A 16,028-nucleotide genomic window follows, 5' to 3' on the forward strand; every position below is an offset into this window, starting at 1 on the left:
CAAAATCAGGCAAGCTCAATCAGAGACTTCTGGCTGTTTTTCCCGGATTTTGATTACAGAATCAGAATCCTTGACCAATTTTCACCCAGGACTCCCACTCCGACAAACGCACCCGGGTGTCATGGTGCCGGTCCCCCCAGCAGCCTGCATTTTTTTTTGCTACCGAACGGCGCCGCCAATAGCAACTGCGCTCGCGGAGATGGATATCCATCTGTCAAACTGTGTTGTTGGATACACACAGGTTGGCAAATCCAGAAAGAATTTCCGCTGGAAATTCCATCCAAAGAAGCCAAGCTTTTTCAGATTGGCTGTAAGATGTGATCGCCAAGTCGCAGCGGGCCACCCACCAGATACACCATCCCAAATCCCAGGCTATTGACGCCTTTGTCATCAGACGCAGCCCGCACAACCCAAGATTGTCCGGCAGGCTGTCCAAACCGGTAAATCACCCATTATCATCCATTTCTCCGCCGACATTGGCTGCACCAGCAGCTTGATCCTCCTCAACTTCATGATTGGGATCCTCAATGCCCTTATGACTCCACCTGCCCCAAGCCCCATCCCCCAAGTCCGCACCTGCCCTTTCTGCCCATCCAATCTACATCCCAGATGGGAGTACACCATCCGCTCCCCTGCTTCAAACCTGCAAGGCTGTCCCTACCCTCACCACCACCAATTGTCCCTTCAAGGATTCACAATCCTCCAGCGACGCGGTGGCGGGACTTGTGTTTCATACAATCTTGGCTGAATAATCATTAACAGTAGACTTGAGGGTGACAGCAGCGCTTGCATAGAGTGATTGGATAAACTTTCAGAGCACACATCATTCGTCCTTGCTCCAACACTGTTGGTGCATCCTCATTATATACCTTGGGTTTTGATAACCGGAAAAAATGTAGCTTCTACAAAACCCCAAATATCCAACCTGAAGATCTACAGGAGATCTTTGATTGAAAGTTAACAAGTATTCTGATCATGCAGTTCAGACATGGACGTTGATGGCAAGGACAGCCTTAATTACATTGTGATAGAGTAGTGGTGTCCAGGAGGCTTGCTCATATGACTTGAAAAGATTTGCCGGCCGCTGCTCCCTGACCCCTCCTGCAGGAGCAAAGCGTAGGGCTGGGGTAAGTGCTGGGCTCAACCTTTATCTTGCTTGAAGTCAACACCTGGCTTTGGGGATTGGCCAATATGATTGTCAGTTTGCTGTTGTTGTCAGCCAGCTCTCTGAGAGGCAGAATTGCCATGCCTGCCCATGAGGCCCTTGACCCACACACACAAATCACCAAGAGCTCTTGGTCTTATTCCACTTTGGGTTCACCCAAGCTTTTCAAAAACCCAGTGAGCATTTTGTCCTGGAAACCTGCCTCCTTGTTGAGTTCTGAATACCACAGTGACAGGAGTTCCATTGTCAGATCTGTGAGCTACCAAAGACCAATTTCAATCTGCCTTGGCCCATTGGAAAGATATTTAACCCTACCCATGGTCAATGGAGTAGTTTCAGGCCATTAAACAGACTGAGACAAGTCAACAAACATAGAATAATTTGTTAAATACTAATAATTCATTCCAATGCTAATTTGTTTGGTAGCTTGGACAGTGTTTTCTTCCCTGTCCCTTCTCTTGTTGATTACATAATTGAACAAAGCCACCCAGCTACTCTCTGAGTCTTCAGATATCTTTAATAACTTAAATTAGATAATTTGCATAATGTGATGATTTATATTGATTTTAACACATCACATCTTGAATTATAAAAAATAAATTGATACAAAATGGCATGGATCTATCAATAAATAAAAGCCCTTTACTCAAAAAAAGAGGTGAAAAATCATCTTAAAACTAGGTGCATAGACTGCTAGAAAACTTGAAACCAATTGTTCTTTCTAGATTCTGAAGTCTTTCATGGGAAAGCTTTTCATCCTATAATTTATAGGTTGCAAAAGCTTTACCAACAAACATCATTCATTCAAGCAATTATCTACAGTGAAAAAATGCAAGGGGCACCCAAAAACCTTGGAACCAGAGTTTTCAGCGGCGAAGCCGCCTTAGCCTCTAGTAAATACATAAAAACATAATAATTAAATAAATAGATAAATATAAAAAGAGAATAAAACATCAAATAATAACATGTGATAAGAACATAAATATTAATATTCAAAAGGTATAAATTATATTCATTGGAATGTGCAATGTTCATGAAGTATAATCCGTATAAGCACACACTCAAGAAGTGACAAGTCTGGGTGAATAATAATCCATAAAATACCCGCGCACACTACCTGGAGTATACCTGTCACAGAAATACAAGTGACACTAGTAAAGGAACCAGTATCTGTCAGGAAATGGGATATCTTCCCGCTAAGAAAATTAACTCCACTTCCGCTACAAGGATTGACTATCCCACCAGAATTCATCATACAAGTTGATGACTAGCATCCCCAACTCCATGGAGGAAAATAATATTTAAAGAGGTATATTCTCCCTCTTTTCTCTTCTCCAGTTTAAAATCACCAAGCAACATCCTGACCGCCTTCCGCTTGACTCTGTCTGAAGTCCCAGCCGTTCGCAATTTGAGGAATTGTTCTGTTTTCTAAAGCCTCTCGTCTCCCTGAAGACTCATTGAATTCAAGAAGGAGCCTTTTTAGTGAGTAATAAACCCCTTCTCTTTATTCAAGCTGTCTTCATTTCCACTCCTGGGATCACAACCACACCTGCTTTGCAGGCCCCAGTGTATATCAGAGGGACCAAAACCACCCCCGCTCCGTCAGGCCCCTCTGTTATTATTATTCCTTAATTCATTTCTTTGAAATAAATATCCCAAACCTCCCAAAACTATCCCATTGCATATCCATCACCCAGTGTAGCTAGAGCGCGGCTCTTGGCATCACCAAGGCTGAGATGTGACCACCCAATCCCTGCAATACTGTATCATGTATATATTGGATCTTGCTTGCAATACCAATCCAGATAATCTATAGAGTATTTCACTGATTTGTTGGGCTGATTGGGCATAGAAGGGACTGGTGCCCATTAAGGATCCTTGGTGGTTGAAAAAAAATTGGGGAGGGAGGAAGTGAAAAGAAAACAAGGGGAACCACAACCTTTTCTGATATATGAGCTGTGTGACATAATCAAACCTAGAAAGGAGCTGCAAAGTCAAAGTATTGGTGGTGCGGTGACCAAAAACTTGGAATTGCCTCATGCAAGAAAAGCGTTTTTGGGTGCTATATTGGTTTGGCACACCTTGGCGGGCCTAGCAGCCCTGAGTTCAGGCCCGCCCCAAGTAGGTGAGCGGTAAAATGGATACAAAGGAAATATTTATGTATTTACAAAGTTATGAACCGTTCAGACATACAGTTGCGCGCGGCATTCCACTGTACAAGGTTTTGGGCCGATCCCAAATGTTGGGGCCCAAAACCTGGAAAAAATACGGTTTTTTCACATATTTTTGGGCGGCTGGGACATGGTATGGTGTCCATGCTATGGTTTTAGACCCACCAGGCACTCCTGAAAGCACCGCATGACAGTTTCTGCCTTCATGTGTGGGTTTAGTGCCCAACCAGGAGGCATAAGTATGGTTTTAGGACCCCATACATATGTACTTATGCCCGTATTTGGAGGTGGGTCCCAAAATATGGGCTGTGAACAAAAAAAATAAAAATTGGCTGGACCAAATTGGTTGCCACTTTAGATTTAGGATCTACACACTCTGTAGACTCCAAAAATGTACTTTTTTAGAGTGCTGGACCCCCGAACCGGTCGGGGTTTTCCCCCGCGTGGCCCAACAAGTTTTGCGGGCAGCTCTGTACAGTAGAATGCCGCGCTCAACTGTATTTTGGTCATCATGACCACCAAACCATCCTCCACTGCCACCCCGCTCAGCCATGTTTTTCAGGGAGGATATGCCCATCCCCTCACGCAGTCCCTCCAGGTAAGCCATCAGTAACTCCAGAAAAAAAAGGGATTAAGGGTATCCTTGGCTTCAATTTTCATATACTGGCTGAGATCGGGATATTTTCTACTGAACGTCTGTGATAACATAGGCTGAACGATCCCTGACGAAAGACATGGTGATGTTCCCGCTCTTCATCATTGACGATCCAGATGCCAAACGACCTATCAATTCTTTTCCGAATCAGTATCAGTAAGTCTTCCAAATAGTAACTCCCACCACTCATTTTGCACAGCTGACTTAGGTCTGCCTGTCTACAGATTAGGAATAAACGTACTCGAAAGTTTCCTCCGCCTGTTGATCGAGAAAGGATTGCGGTTGGTCATCTTATTTGGGGTACCTATGAACTGCGAAAAGGTGATTTTACCACACCTCCACCGAGAAGAGAAACCTAACTGTTATTAACACTCCGGTCCGTTAACCCAGGACGCTGGAGGGACACCAGCAGATGATGAGACGGGCCCGACGATCTCAGCAATACGGTTATTGAAGGAGAAGTTTCTGAGTCTTTTCGTTGCAGCGGACGTATGTTTGTGCGAATACACGGAGCATGGCCATTGTGGTTTTGCACCAGGCCGGCCGGGGGGCAAGATTGACACGCCAGTCTTGGTAGCCCGGATAGCTGCGGTGGCATTGAGCTATGCCCAGGCGGGTGCGGACTGTATGGCTCCAAGCGACATGATGGACAGCAGAATAGGAGCCATCAAGAAGGCTCTGTTTGATGCCCGACTGGCTAATCGGTGCTGTCTCATGTCCTACTTGGCCAAATTTGCCAGTGCACTCTACGGCCCCTTTTGGTCAGTCTCTTCATCCTACCGCCTTTTCCTGACTCTCCGCTAGTCTTTCAAACCTTCATCTTCCATCCTCTTTGTTGCATAGGGCAGCCGCTTGTTCGGCACCATCATTCGGTGACCGCAAGGGATATCAACCCCCGCCCAACGCTCGAGGACTAGCAAAGAGAGCGATTGTGAGTACCATTTTTCAATTTCAACTTTTCCAAATGTCCATATTTTCTGAGATGAACAAATCTTCCGAGGGGCCTAGATTCAAGATATATCCAAAGGAGCGGATATAATAATGGTCAAGCCGGCCCAGAAGTATCTAGATGTACTTTCGGAGGCCCGCTCCTTGGCACCTTCTCATCCGTTAGCCTGTTGCCAGGTTTCAGGAGAATACGCTGCCCTCTTAGCCGGTGCGGACACCGGGGTCTACGAGTTGAAACCAATGGTCCTCAAAACTTTGGATTGCATGCTCCGTGCTGGTGCCACTCTAATTCTGACTTACTTTACTCCAATGCTGCTTGATTGGCTGTAAAAGGCGATCTCACTCATATATATGTATTAGTATGTTAGATTCCAAATATAGACCAGTCAAACTTTACTCTTCACTATTGCAAAACATGCGTGAGCATCAGCTGCAACCCAAAATGGCTGAATGTCAACCAGTAAAATGTAATAGAGATACTCCAGGTGTATTAATGTGGAATACACAGGATTACACTGCAAGAACAAGTCAAGCAACTCCAAGCAGTTGACATGCAAGAACTCCAAGCAAGCTTGTGGTATTACACAAGCCTCAAGACTTACTGTTGACCAACCAGGACCTTGGAAACCCCCTATAGATGTGGGTAACCAAAAATCCAAGATTTTGGCAAAATTCATACATTGGGGCGCACCGGGGAATGGCTTTTTTTGGCTGATTCATACATTTTTGTGCCTATGCCTGGGGAAAAATCACCCCGGGGAGCCCAAAATGCCCAAAGGCAAGCGGGGTTCTGCAGGTTTTAGGGGATTTAAATAAGTATCAGCAGAAATCCATACATAAATTTCATGTTTGGTGCGTACCCTTTTTTAGACAAGTGAGATAAGTGATCCAACTTATGAGGAGCACACAAGCAAGACACACAACAACCAACCTAAGAGAAAACAATGGTGAGAACATGCTGATGATAGAAGACAGTGAAAGAACAATACCTGAGACATGAGATGCGTGGATCAGTTGAGGAGAAATGCCAAGTTGAATGAATGAAGAAAAAGAGAACTGGTACAATGTGCCCGCGGGCTCTTGACTACATACAACTAGGTCTTTGACTACTGCGGCAAAGCTACTTGAAGCTATAACAAGGTGACTAACAGGAACCGCGGATAGTTCAATACCCTTTTGGGTTCCAAACCCCATTCATACCAATTTTGTGCCTAATATTTTGCAAAAAAAAAAATGTAAAAATTCATACATTTAGGTTACCCACCTACTTCTGGGGCTTCCAGGGTCCTGACCAACCTTCAATGCACAGTGACTGTACATCATGCACACTGACTGCTTGTTTGTTGGGGTGGAGCTAGAGCAGCAGCTCCACAGCAGTGACTTGCATATCAACTGCTAACAGTTAAGAGAGTTTTTCTATGTTTTTGGAGTCTGACCCAAGCTGATTGGGCTTGCACTGTGACTAGTCTAAGTGGCCAAGCATGGGCCCATATCTATGTACCAAGTTGTCAAACTTCCTTCAAATTAAATGACCCTTTGAAATGAACATGAAGGCCTTTTAAGACCCATAACGGAACAAATCACATGTTTTGTTCAAACACTTCTAAGCAAAATCTGATTGTAGACACTCTCCTTCTGAGTCAAAAAGTACATAGCTGTACTAGGATGGTTCACCCTATCAACTTTGCACATGGGAGAACTTGACAAGATCTCAGAGCTGGGCAAAGAAAACACAAAAAAAAAACAGCGTCGCTAAAATTGAAGCTCTTTTTGTAATCATCTCAGGGATCCTCGAAGTGCATACAAATCGACACGGTCTTTCAGTTAAAAAGGATGAGGCGCAATTCATGGGGCCAAAATAGATTGTGGAGACTTTTTGTCAGGAGGAGGGCTGGGTAAACTGCTTTCGGGTATGCGGAATCTTTGCGCGCTTCATAACCAAGTCGCCAGGTGGAGCTAGAGGACTCCAAGAATCATATGTGTTGTGACTTCCAATAGCCGGCAATCGATCCACTAACTCCTTCCTGAATGGATTCTCGTTCGGCTTTCAATTCTGCTCGACGATGTCTGAGCAGCTTATGATACTCGTCGATCATGGTGGTGTAGCTAGCCATTCGTTGGGCACGTGCCGTAATGATCTTCTGGACTTTCTGGGAGTTGTCGCAAAATCTTTCGATCAACTTTTGGCCGGCTGAGAGCCACTGCTCGTCGGTCAATGAGTTATAGGCTCCAGGTCGATATTCGCCTGGATCGGGGATAAGCTTTAAGCTTTCATCCAAGTCGGTCAGACCGGCTACATTTTCCTTGTTCGTCTCCAATTCTGGAGAGGATGCGCCTGAGGGACCAAGAATCGTCTTCTCGGTGTCCTCGATATGCTCGTAATACGGCGACGAGCGAAAGTCGTCGCTAGAACCTTCACGATTATCATTGGAAGGGGCTACTCGATTGATCCTTTGCTCTTCGAACCACTGGTCTAAATTTTGTTCTTCGGAATGATGGAACACCGGACTGCCTGTTCAGAAGAATGATGACCACATTGGTCCACAACCATGGAGAGATTGTTCTCAGGTCTCCGGGTAAAATTGCAACATGTGAATGCACTCACCGCGCTTCGACTCAACAAGCTTGGGTTCCTTCTTATTATACGCTCTTTCCGCCCCGGGCCACCCTTTTTCATAACCTGAAGGATCACATCGTTTCTTAGAGGATCTGGGAGACAATAGGTGAGGAGGCTGGACCACGAATCTTCGACCTTGTAGCACATTTTCCTCTGGTGGTTGGTAGCAAGATTCCTTCAAGAAACATCGCATTAGCCGCTGCTCAATGTACGGAAAATTGAATGCTTCAGACCATACCTTTGGGCCCTTCTCACCACTATTTTCTTCGAGTCGTCTTTTACTTTTTCGCTCGATGTTTCCAAAAAGAGACCTCTTTCGGGGACCCTTGATGTTCTCCTGATCATTGACCAACCCGTGGTCTTGAAGGAACATGGAGAAAGATAGTCAATGTCGTCAGCTTTATTTCCCGGTGATCCTAAAAAGAAAACAATGATCTTCAACAATAAGCATCTGTTTACCGTTAAATATATCTATCATGAGACTCTCTTCAGTTCCTCGCCTGGCAGCGGGGCGACCTCCCAACGATGGGGTCCGACGGCCCGAGAGGCTTGGTGAGCCAGTGGAAGCTTGAGGATTATAACGACTGTCTCGGATCGTTGGGGAAGCTGAAAACTCGACTGGAACGGGTTGTCGAGAGATGGAAGGCTTCCTACCCATCGAGGGCTTTGGCGAAGGAGGAATCAAACTCTTTCTCACCGGGGGTGGTAACATCTGATCACCATTAATGGCTTGGTTGTTATCAGAACGCTCCATCGCTGAGAAGAAGAAACTGGAAAAAGGTGATGGTTTAACCAGAAATAGAGCTTAATTCACTATATCCTTGAAGGAAAGCTGAAGTGGTTGACGATTAAGCCAACTCCCTCTTGAACGCTTTTCTGATTTTCGAAATAGTCGAGCGGTCATCCGAGGTGCTGTTGATAGAGAAATGACGTCACCCTAACTCAACAAAGTCCCTCTACACCCCGGACGCAAAAATTCGGAGGAGCTCCGAATTGACTCCGGAGATCCTTCGAAGTACCCGCCTGCAAGGCAGGGACGTCTTGCTCGGGTCAAACCGGCCTTTCGAAGGGACTCCGAAGTGGGATCCCGGAGTCCTTCGAATCCACTTCGGAGTTTCTCCGAGGTGGATATCCACTTCGAGTTGTGACCGAAGTGCACTTCGGAGCGCATCCAACACATAGTCGGAAGATCTCCGGAGTAACTTCGAATAACATTATTCGATTGAGAAATTGCACTCCGTTTCAATAGTAATTCGAGTGGAACCCTTCTGGGCCCGCTCGTTTTTTCAAATGCTCCTCAGCCCGGCTCACCCACCCGGACCGCGCATTGGGGACCCATCCAGACCAGCTCATTTTACCAATTGCTATTCGAATTTGTACATATGTGTTTCTTGTAACCAATCTAAGCAATAAGAATAAAAAAAGGGTCAGCCTAAATGCACTCCAAAAAAATCCCAAAAGCACTCCAAAAGTGAGTGTATGGAGTGTGCACCCCAATGATTGTTGGAGTACAGACTAGAGTACTCCAAGTCAATTGGAGTGCAGAACCGGGGACTCAAGACTCTTTGGAGTGCACCACAAAGAACTCCAGTGGCCAGGAAATGTAATGAGTGCCCATGAGTCTCACTCCATCAGATTGGAGTGCATTCCCCCAGCACTCCATTCCTGATATTTCTCCTCCTCAAAAGGGGAGTGCAGTACTGTGCACTCCAGCCAGATGCCTACAACTTCAACTGGGCTATGTACAAACACACCCCACTTGATCCTCCTGATATCCATGACCGGTACAGACCGGCATTGAGCGGATTAACATCTCCTCTCAATGACCAGTCTGTACCGGACCGCCGGTCATTGAGGGAAATCACAGAAATCACACCTCTTGATGACCGGTCTGTGCCGGTCATCAAGGGGAGTAACATCTCCTCTTGATGACCTGTCTGTGCCGGTCATCAAGGGGAGTAACATCTCCTCTTGATGACCGGTCTGTGCCGGTCACCAAGGGGACTCACACCTCTCGATGACCGGCGCGGACCGGTCACACCTCCCGATGACCGGCACAGACCGGTCATCGAGGGGACTCACACCTCGATAATCGGTCACACCGGTCATCGAGGCTAATAACACCTCCTCTCGATGACCGGTCATCACCGGTCATCAAGGTGAGTCACATCTCTTGATGACCGGTCAGACCGGTCATCGAGGGTAATAACACCTCTCGATGACCGGTGATGACCGGTCATCGAGGTGAGTCACATCCCTCGATGACCGGTCAGACCGGTCATCGAGGGGAATAACACCTCCTCTTGATGACCGGTGTGTACCAGTCATTGAGGGGAGGCGCTACTCTCAATGACCGGTTGGTCTGACCGGTCATCAAGAGGAGGTGCTGCTCCCCTTGGTGACCGGCACAGACCGGTCATCGAAGGGACTAACACCTCTCGATGCTCCCGATGACCGGTCGGTCATTGAGAGGGCTCACACTGCTCACACCACTCAATGACCGGTCAGACCGGTCATCAAGGGTAATAACACTCGATGACCGGTGATGACCGGTCATCAAGGTGAGTTACATCTCTCGATGACCGGTCTGTGCCGGTCATCGAGGGGAGTAACATCTCCTCTCGATGACCGGTCAGACCAACCGGTCATCGAGAGTAGCACCTCCCCTCAATGACTGGTACACCGGTCATCAAGAGGTGTTATGTATTACCCTGGATGACTGGTCTGACCGGTCATTGAGAAATGTGACTCACCTCGATGACCGGTCATCGAGAGGTGTGAGTCCTCTCGATGACTGGTGGTAACCGGTCATTGGGAGGTGTGACTGATGACTGGTCCGCGCCGGTCATCAAGAGGTGGGAGTCCCCTCGATGACCGGTAAAGACCGGTCATCAAGAGTAGCACCTCCCCTTGTTGACCGGTACACACTGGTCATGGAGAGGTGTGACTGATGACCGGTCCGCGCCGGTCATCAAGAGGTATGAGTCCTCTGGATGACCGGTTGTGTGAGTCCCCTTGATGACCGGTCCAGACCGGTCATCGAGAGGTGTGATTGCTGTGGGCACTCCAAACAAAAGGAGACTTGGAGTGCACCCCAATGCACTCCATTTGGTATTTGCTAGCTGGAGTGCAAAGCCAAAATCCTTCACTGAAAAGGTGGAGTGCTTGGGCTTGCACTCCATTTTTTTTGGAGTGCATCTAGCTGCACTCTTCTGTTTTGGTCAATTTTGGAGTACCCAGTTGTGTACTCCAAGAAACATGGAGTGCCCATCTGGGGACTCCATGTTTTGGGAGTACAAAATCAAGGCACTCCAACTTTTTTGGAGTGCTGGCCCCCCAAAGCCAAAAATGTGGAGTTCATGAAGTAAAGGTTTGGAGTGCATTTAGGCTGACCCTAAAAAAACCCTTTACAAAGTTTGTTGGGGAAGCTTTCTAATAACTGAATCATATATCTGGTAGTGTAGACTAGGGAGAGAGGAGGAGGGGGGGGGGGGGGGGGAGAAGAGAGAAAGTAAGTGAGAGATCAAGATAGGGGAGAGAGGAGGGGGGGGAGAAGAGAGAAAGGAAGTGAGAGATCAAGATAAACGGAGTTGAGAATGATTTAATCTTCATGTGTGCCATCCAGGCTCTTGGGCTCAGTCCTCCATTGGGCTGATTCGGAACGGCAGCGATCAAGCCAAGCTGTGAAACCAGAAGCAGAATCAGATGAGTTGAGTTTACTACTGGACTTTGGACTTAAACTTGCAGTAAGACTTCAACTTACCCTGGAACTCACGGTCCCAGCGGGCTCGGCCAATGAGGATGTGATCTGTGAGGGAGGTGGAGATGAGGGAAAATGAAGAGATGATGGGAGGAGCATTATTGGCGAGGAACAGGTGGGATGAAGAAGTCTGGGAGTTCTGTTTCCCATTGAAGTCGCACAAAAAAGGCAGCTGCTGCGTATTGCGGCCCACTGCGCTGTACATTGGGAAATATTGGGATAGAGATGTTGACTTTGCATCCGGGTACCCGCGCGTGTTCGGATACCCGCTGCTTTTTTTCCCAATTTCTCACATCCGCATCCGCATCCGCATCCAATGGCGGATACCCGCTGTTATGGGCGGATACCCGCGCGGGTATCAGCGGATACCCGCTGTTATGGGCGGATACCCGCGCGGGTATCAGCGGATACCCGCCCCTCAAAACTCACTAAGACACAAAAGTTATGTTTTCATTGCTATATGGCATCACTGTGATGACAATATCAATCCACTGTCACCACAGGAGCCTTCATTCTCGACTTGATCTTGTTCTTGCGCTTTTCTAAGTACTCGTGAAGAGCAAGAGGTGGAATCTTGTCGTTCTTTGAGTAGAACGACAAGGCCATGCCTCGACCTACCGATTTTGGATGGAGGTTGTGTCTCCTGGCAGAGACATACTCCCGGCCAAAATTGAAGGTACGCTCCACATCAACTGTTGTCGCTATTAATCAATCAAGATCACATTCAGGAAACCATAAAATGATGAGATACTTGAGGAAAATCTCACCTACCTGGGCAAGACAAGACGTCGAGGGCCATTTGTAACAGCCCATGATGTGTATTTCCACTGCGTTTCTGCTCCGCCCACCAAGTGAGACCGTTAAGTGGTTCGCCGTCTTCCAAAAAGAGCCCACCGCTGAGCCATATATCCACGGGGTCCGACGAAGCTTCGGCTGATCTTGCTAATGCGGCCGCCCCGAGCCCTGCCAAAACGCCAGATGGCTGTAGGAAGATTAAGTCAGACAAGGACAAAGAATCTAGAGGAGAGCTTTGAGTTACCTTTGGGGATCCTTTTTTGGCTGGTTTTGGCGCTGCGGTAGGTTGTCTTGGCTTATACCAGGTATTATACATGTCCCGAGTGAGATTTATTGCCTCGTCGATCCAGGACTGAGGCCACTTAGCTAGCTTAAAGTATTCATCTTTAAAAGATGGATGCAGCACTTCAAGTTTAGAAAAACAATTGAATTCATTAGAAACATTTATCATGAAATAGAAATGGGCTTGATGAAAAGACTCACCCATGGCTATCCTGTAAATCGGTGAGCAGTCAGTAAGAGAGTAATACTTGTTTGTGATTGCAAGGCCCGATCGGCAGGCGTTTCTTAAAGCAGGAGGGTAGTGTCCATCTGTATTTGCAATCACTGTCGACAGATTTGCTGTTATTTGATCGATCATCACAACCACCTGAGCCACGCGAGCTGATCCTGTTTTCGATATTTCCAGTGTAATTTCGTAGAAAGGTTTGAGGAGCTGGACCAGGTTGGCTGCCAAGTCAAGGTCCTCTTGGGTCACATGAAGGTTGCGCGGCGTCCCGAACTGCTTATCGCGCTGCCATATGATGCTGGTATGAACAAGATGTCAGGTTTGATGACCCGCAGAGTGTTAACGATTCAATTGTACTTACAGGGCATCCTCACATCGGACGATGCTCTTAATTTGCATGTAGGTGGAGTTCCAGCGTGTTGGGACGTCACGCTCGATGCTGTGCGGTTTTTCGACTTGGTTTTCTTTGCAAACCTCGACGAACTTCGCTTTGGAGTTTGGAGACTTCTTGAGCTTGTTTGCAATCCCTCGGAACTGTAGGGAACCGTTGGGTCATTGTTAACTAACAGAAGATAATGTAACGATCATGTGAGACTGAGTGAAACAAACTTGCCTTTGCAAGGGTTCGGCGACACATTTCCGAACTATAAGTATCTCCTGGTCCTTCCTCTTCGAGGTCTTCCAGATCAGCCAAAGTGAGCTCATCTTCGTCAGCGAGCTCACCATCGATTTCTGCAGGTTCATCGGCGGTATCAATTTCTGATGGTTGATTGCTTCGGATAGAATCCGCTTCATCATCTGATTCACGTTGGTCAGGATCTTTGAAGCTGTAGATGCAATTATCACATATCAGCTAGTTTGAACACCAAAATACTGAGAGTGTCAGTTATCGGCATACTTATCAATAAGATCACATGCTTCCTCTTCTTCATCCGAATCCTCAAACTCGGCAGCCCCTGAGGTCGTTTTTTTGACACGTGCAAACGGTCGAAGTATGGCCTTGACGATAAGATTTAGGATATGTGCAAAGCACCGTATCCACTGCGTCTCCCCTTGGAAACGCTTCCAATTGAGTTTAGCCAACTCACCAATCATTGTCTTGTTATTTGCCGCGTTGTCAGAGACGATACCAAAGATCTAAAGAGAGGAAGAGAGCAAAGAGCAGGGTTAGAGGGAAGTGAAATCAAGCCAGAATATGAAAAGACAATTCTCACCCGATTGGTCAAGCCAAACTTCTCAACGATATACTGGACCATTCGAGCCAAGTATTCACCGGTGTGCCGCTCTTTAAGCTGAACGAAGTCGAGCGGGGATGCTTCTAATCCAACATTACCGGCACTATCTTCGGAAAGGCGGTATATCACCGTGCCAATGATGTCATAACCATTGGGAGTCTGCCATGCATCCACTCCTAAGTACAGCGCCCCCTCATGGTGCTGAATATCTCAAGCAATAGTCAATCAAAAAGGAAATCAAACAAAATGAAATATGGGCGCACCTTCAATTCCATACATAACCTTTCCTGAACCGCTAAGTATAACATGTGGACGGCCTTGGCGACCGTATTTCGACTTGGTAGATACTTGAGGATTGTCGGATGTAGAAAATTCTTGAGGCTTCTATCTTCCAAGGCCAAGAACGGCTTGGCACCCTCGGCGCACCAGATGGCACATCTTTGTGTAACCTAAAGAGAGTGAGAGTCAACAGACGATTCAGTTGAATGAAAATATGATCTTCTACTAATCAAAAAACACCCACCTCCCGTGGGTCAATGTCTCCCGTGCCGGATATGCCAACCGATGCCAGTGTCTTGTTACTTGAAGGTATTTTCTGCTTCCTCAGACATCGGCCTGCATGCGTGAGGAGATTGCTGCACGATGATTCGTATGTTGGTCGATTGATAGTCTTACAACATCTGAAAGGTGCAAGTCTTTGATTAGTTTTCATCCATTGATAGAAATAGCATGTCGTGGCTACGGGCGTTGGAGGCGACTGGTTTGAGCTCAGTTGACAGAGATGGGGTGGTTGAAGGCAGCCGAGAACCACACGAGCCCCTTTAGTGCCCTGATGGTCGTCAGCCTTAAGCCGTGCGAGCGATCAGGGTACATACTGGGGGACAAGGGGTGCTCGGAGATTGATGATGGGTTTGCGGTCGGTGATGGTTGGTCTCGCGAAATAGCAGAAAATAAACTCACATCTTACACTTCCATGCGATCATGCGGCGTTTGAATTTATCAAGCTGATCGGAAAGTGTCGGTGTCTCATAGGAAGCATAAGCTGAACTGACTTGGTTGCGTGCGAGCCTCTGTGCATGATCTACATGCAAAAGGGTTAGCTGGAGGAGCGATGAATGACTAGAATATTCTTGAAGTACTTACGAAGGCGCTGCTCGTCGGTTGAATCGGTTGCCATAGGGGTGGATGATTCTCCATTGTCACGTTCATCTTGTGACTCCACGGTGGTTCGATTGGCCTTGTGTTCTGGTGATGGTGATGGTGGAATGATCGATCGGGGGCGCTTGCGTCGGTTCATGATGTGGTGGTAGGATGATATGGTCCGGATCGGAGGATATAGTTGGGGTGGGAGGACATATAGGGGAGCAGGGGTCGGGGAACGGGGCCAAGGGGCGGGCGGGGTGCGGGGCCAAGAGTACAGAGGCTGGGTCAAAGATTGTGTGTTGTGCAGCTGCGGCGCAAAGACTCTGGGATGAGCGGATAACCGACGGAATACCCGGGTATCCTCTGGTTTTTACCAGCAAACCAGACATCCGCATCCGCATCCGCATCCCCTGGCGGGTATCCGCCAGCCTTGGCGGATACCCGCCAGAGGATAGCGGATACCCGCAACGGGTTCGAAGTCAACATCTCTATATTGGGACCACTGGTCAAACTCAATGGGTCAGATTCAAAAATCATTTGAATATCCTTGGGTGGGGAACCCTGAGGATGGCACTCAAACATCCTCCAAATACATGGCAGTTGCACATATTAAAGTTTTGGTTGGCAATTTGACGTGAGGAGCCAAGTATCAGTCGGCTTGACTGGTCAGCTACCAGCCCCTGCGTCAGCCGTCAAATTGACAGCCAAATAGCCAGCCCACCCGCCAGCACTTGACTTCAGGCAACTTAATTTTAACTTCTGTTAGCTTGCCTGGGTTGATTTGCCAATAGCCCTAACCCAAGAGGGCAGATTATAAAATTCTACCAAGGCCGCTCATTGGAGGGACACGTCACCCTCGGCTCCCACTCTTTTTTTCAAAGTCCGCTCATCGGAGAACAGCGGAGGACACATATTCATTCTCCACACCTCCAGCCTCATCCTTTTGCAAAAACAAGAACTCATCACTGGCTGGAATATCACACATCCACCTCTCACGACTGCCAATGATTATCTGGTCACCTCTATCCTTT

At 47.3% G+C, this 16,028-nt stretch overlaps 3 protein-coding genes across 3 annotated transcripts; 1 reads left to right on the forward strand and 2 right to left on the reverse strand.

Annotated features, from left to right (window-relative positions):
• Positions 1-3,847: 3,847 nt before the first annotated feature.
• On the forward strand, positions 3,848-5,269 carry PtA15_10A608 (uncharacterized protein; the record flags this gene model as incomplete). Its single annotated transcript, XM_053160801.1, has 6 exons — positions 3,848-3,934; positions 4,047-4,147; positions 4,216-4,312; positions 4,382-4,752; positions 4,835-4,922; positions 5,000-5,269. 6 exons carry the CDS (start codon positions 3,848-3,850, stop codon positions 5,267-5,269), a joined length of 1,014 nt encoding a protein of 337 aa, XP_053024739.1.
• A 1,643-nt stretch (positions 5,270-6,912) lies between these two features.
• PtA15_10A609 (uncharacterized protein) lies at positions 6,913-8,310 on the reverse strand (the record flags this gene model as incomplete). The annotated part of the gene is made up of 4 exons (XM_053160802.1): positions 6,913-7,451; positions 7,545-7,731; positions 7,795-7,916; positions 8,016-8,310. 4 exons carry the CDS (start codon positions 8,308-8,310, stop codon positions 6,913-6,915), a joined length of 1,143 nt encoding a protein of 380 aa, XP_053024740.1.
• A 2,847-nt stretch (positions 8,311-11,157) lies between these two features.
• PtA15_10A610 (uncharacterized protein) lies at positions 11,158-11,521 on the reverse strand (the record flags this gene model as incomplete). The annotated part of the gene is made up of 2 exons (XM_053160804.1): positions 11,158-11,237; positions 11,320-11,521. 2 exons carry the CDS (start codon positions 11,519-11,521, stop codon positions 11,158-11,160), a joined length of 282 nt encoding a protein of 93 aa, XP_053024741.1.
• Positions 11,522-16,028: the final 4,507 nt, after the last annotated feature.

This window comes from Puccinia triticina, chromosome 10A (assembly GCF_026914185.1).
Source record: "Puccinia triticina chromosome 10A, complete sequence".
In the NCBI taxonomy this organism is placed as follows: domain Eukaryota; kingdom Fungi; phylum Basidiomycota; class Pucciniomycetes; order Pucciniales; family Pucciniaceae; genus Puccinia; species Puccinia triticina.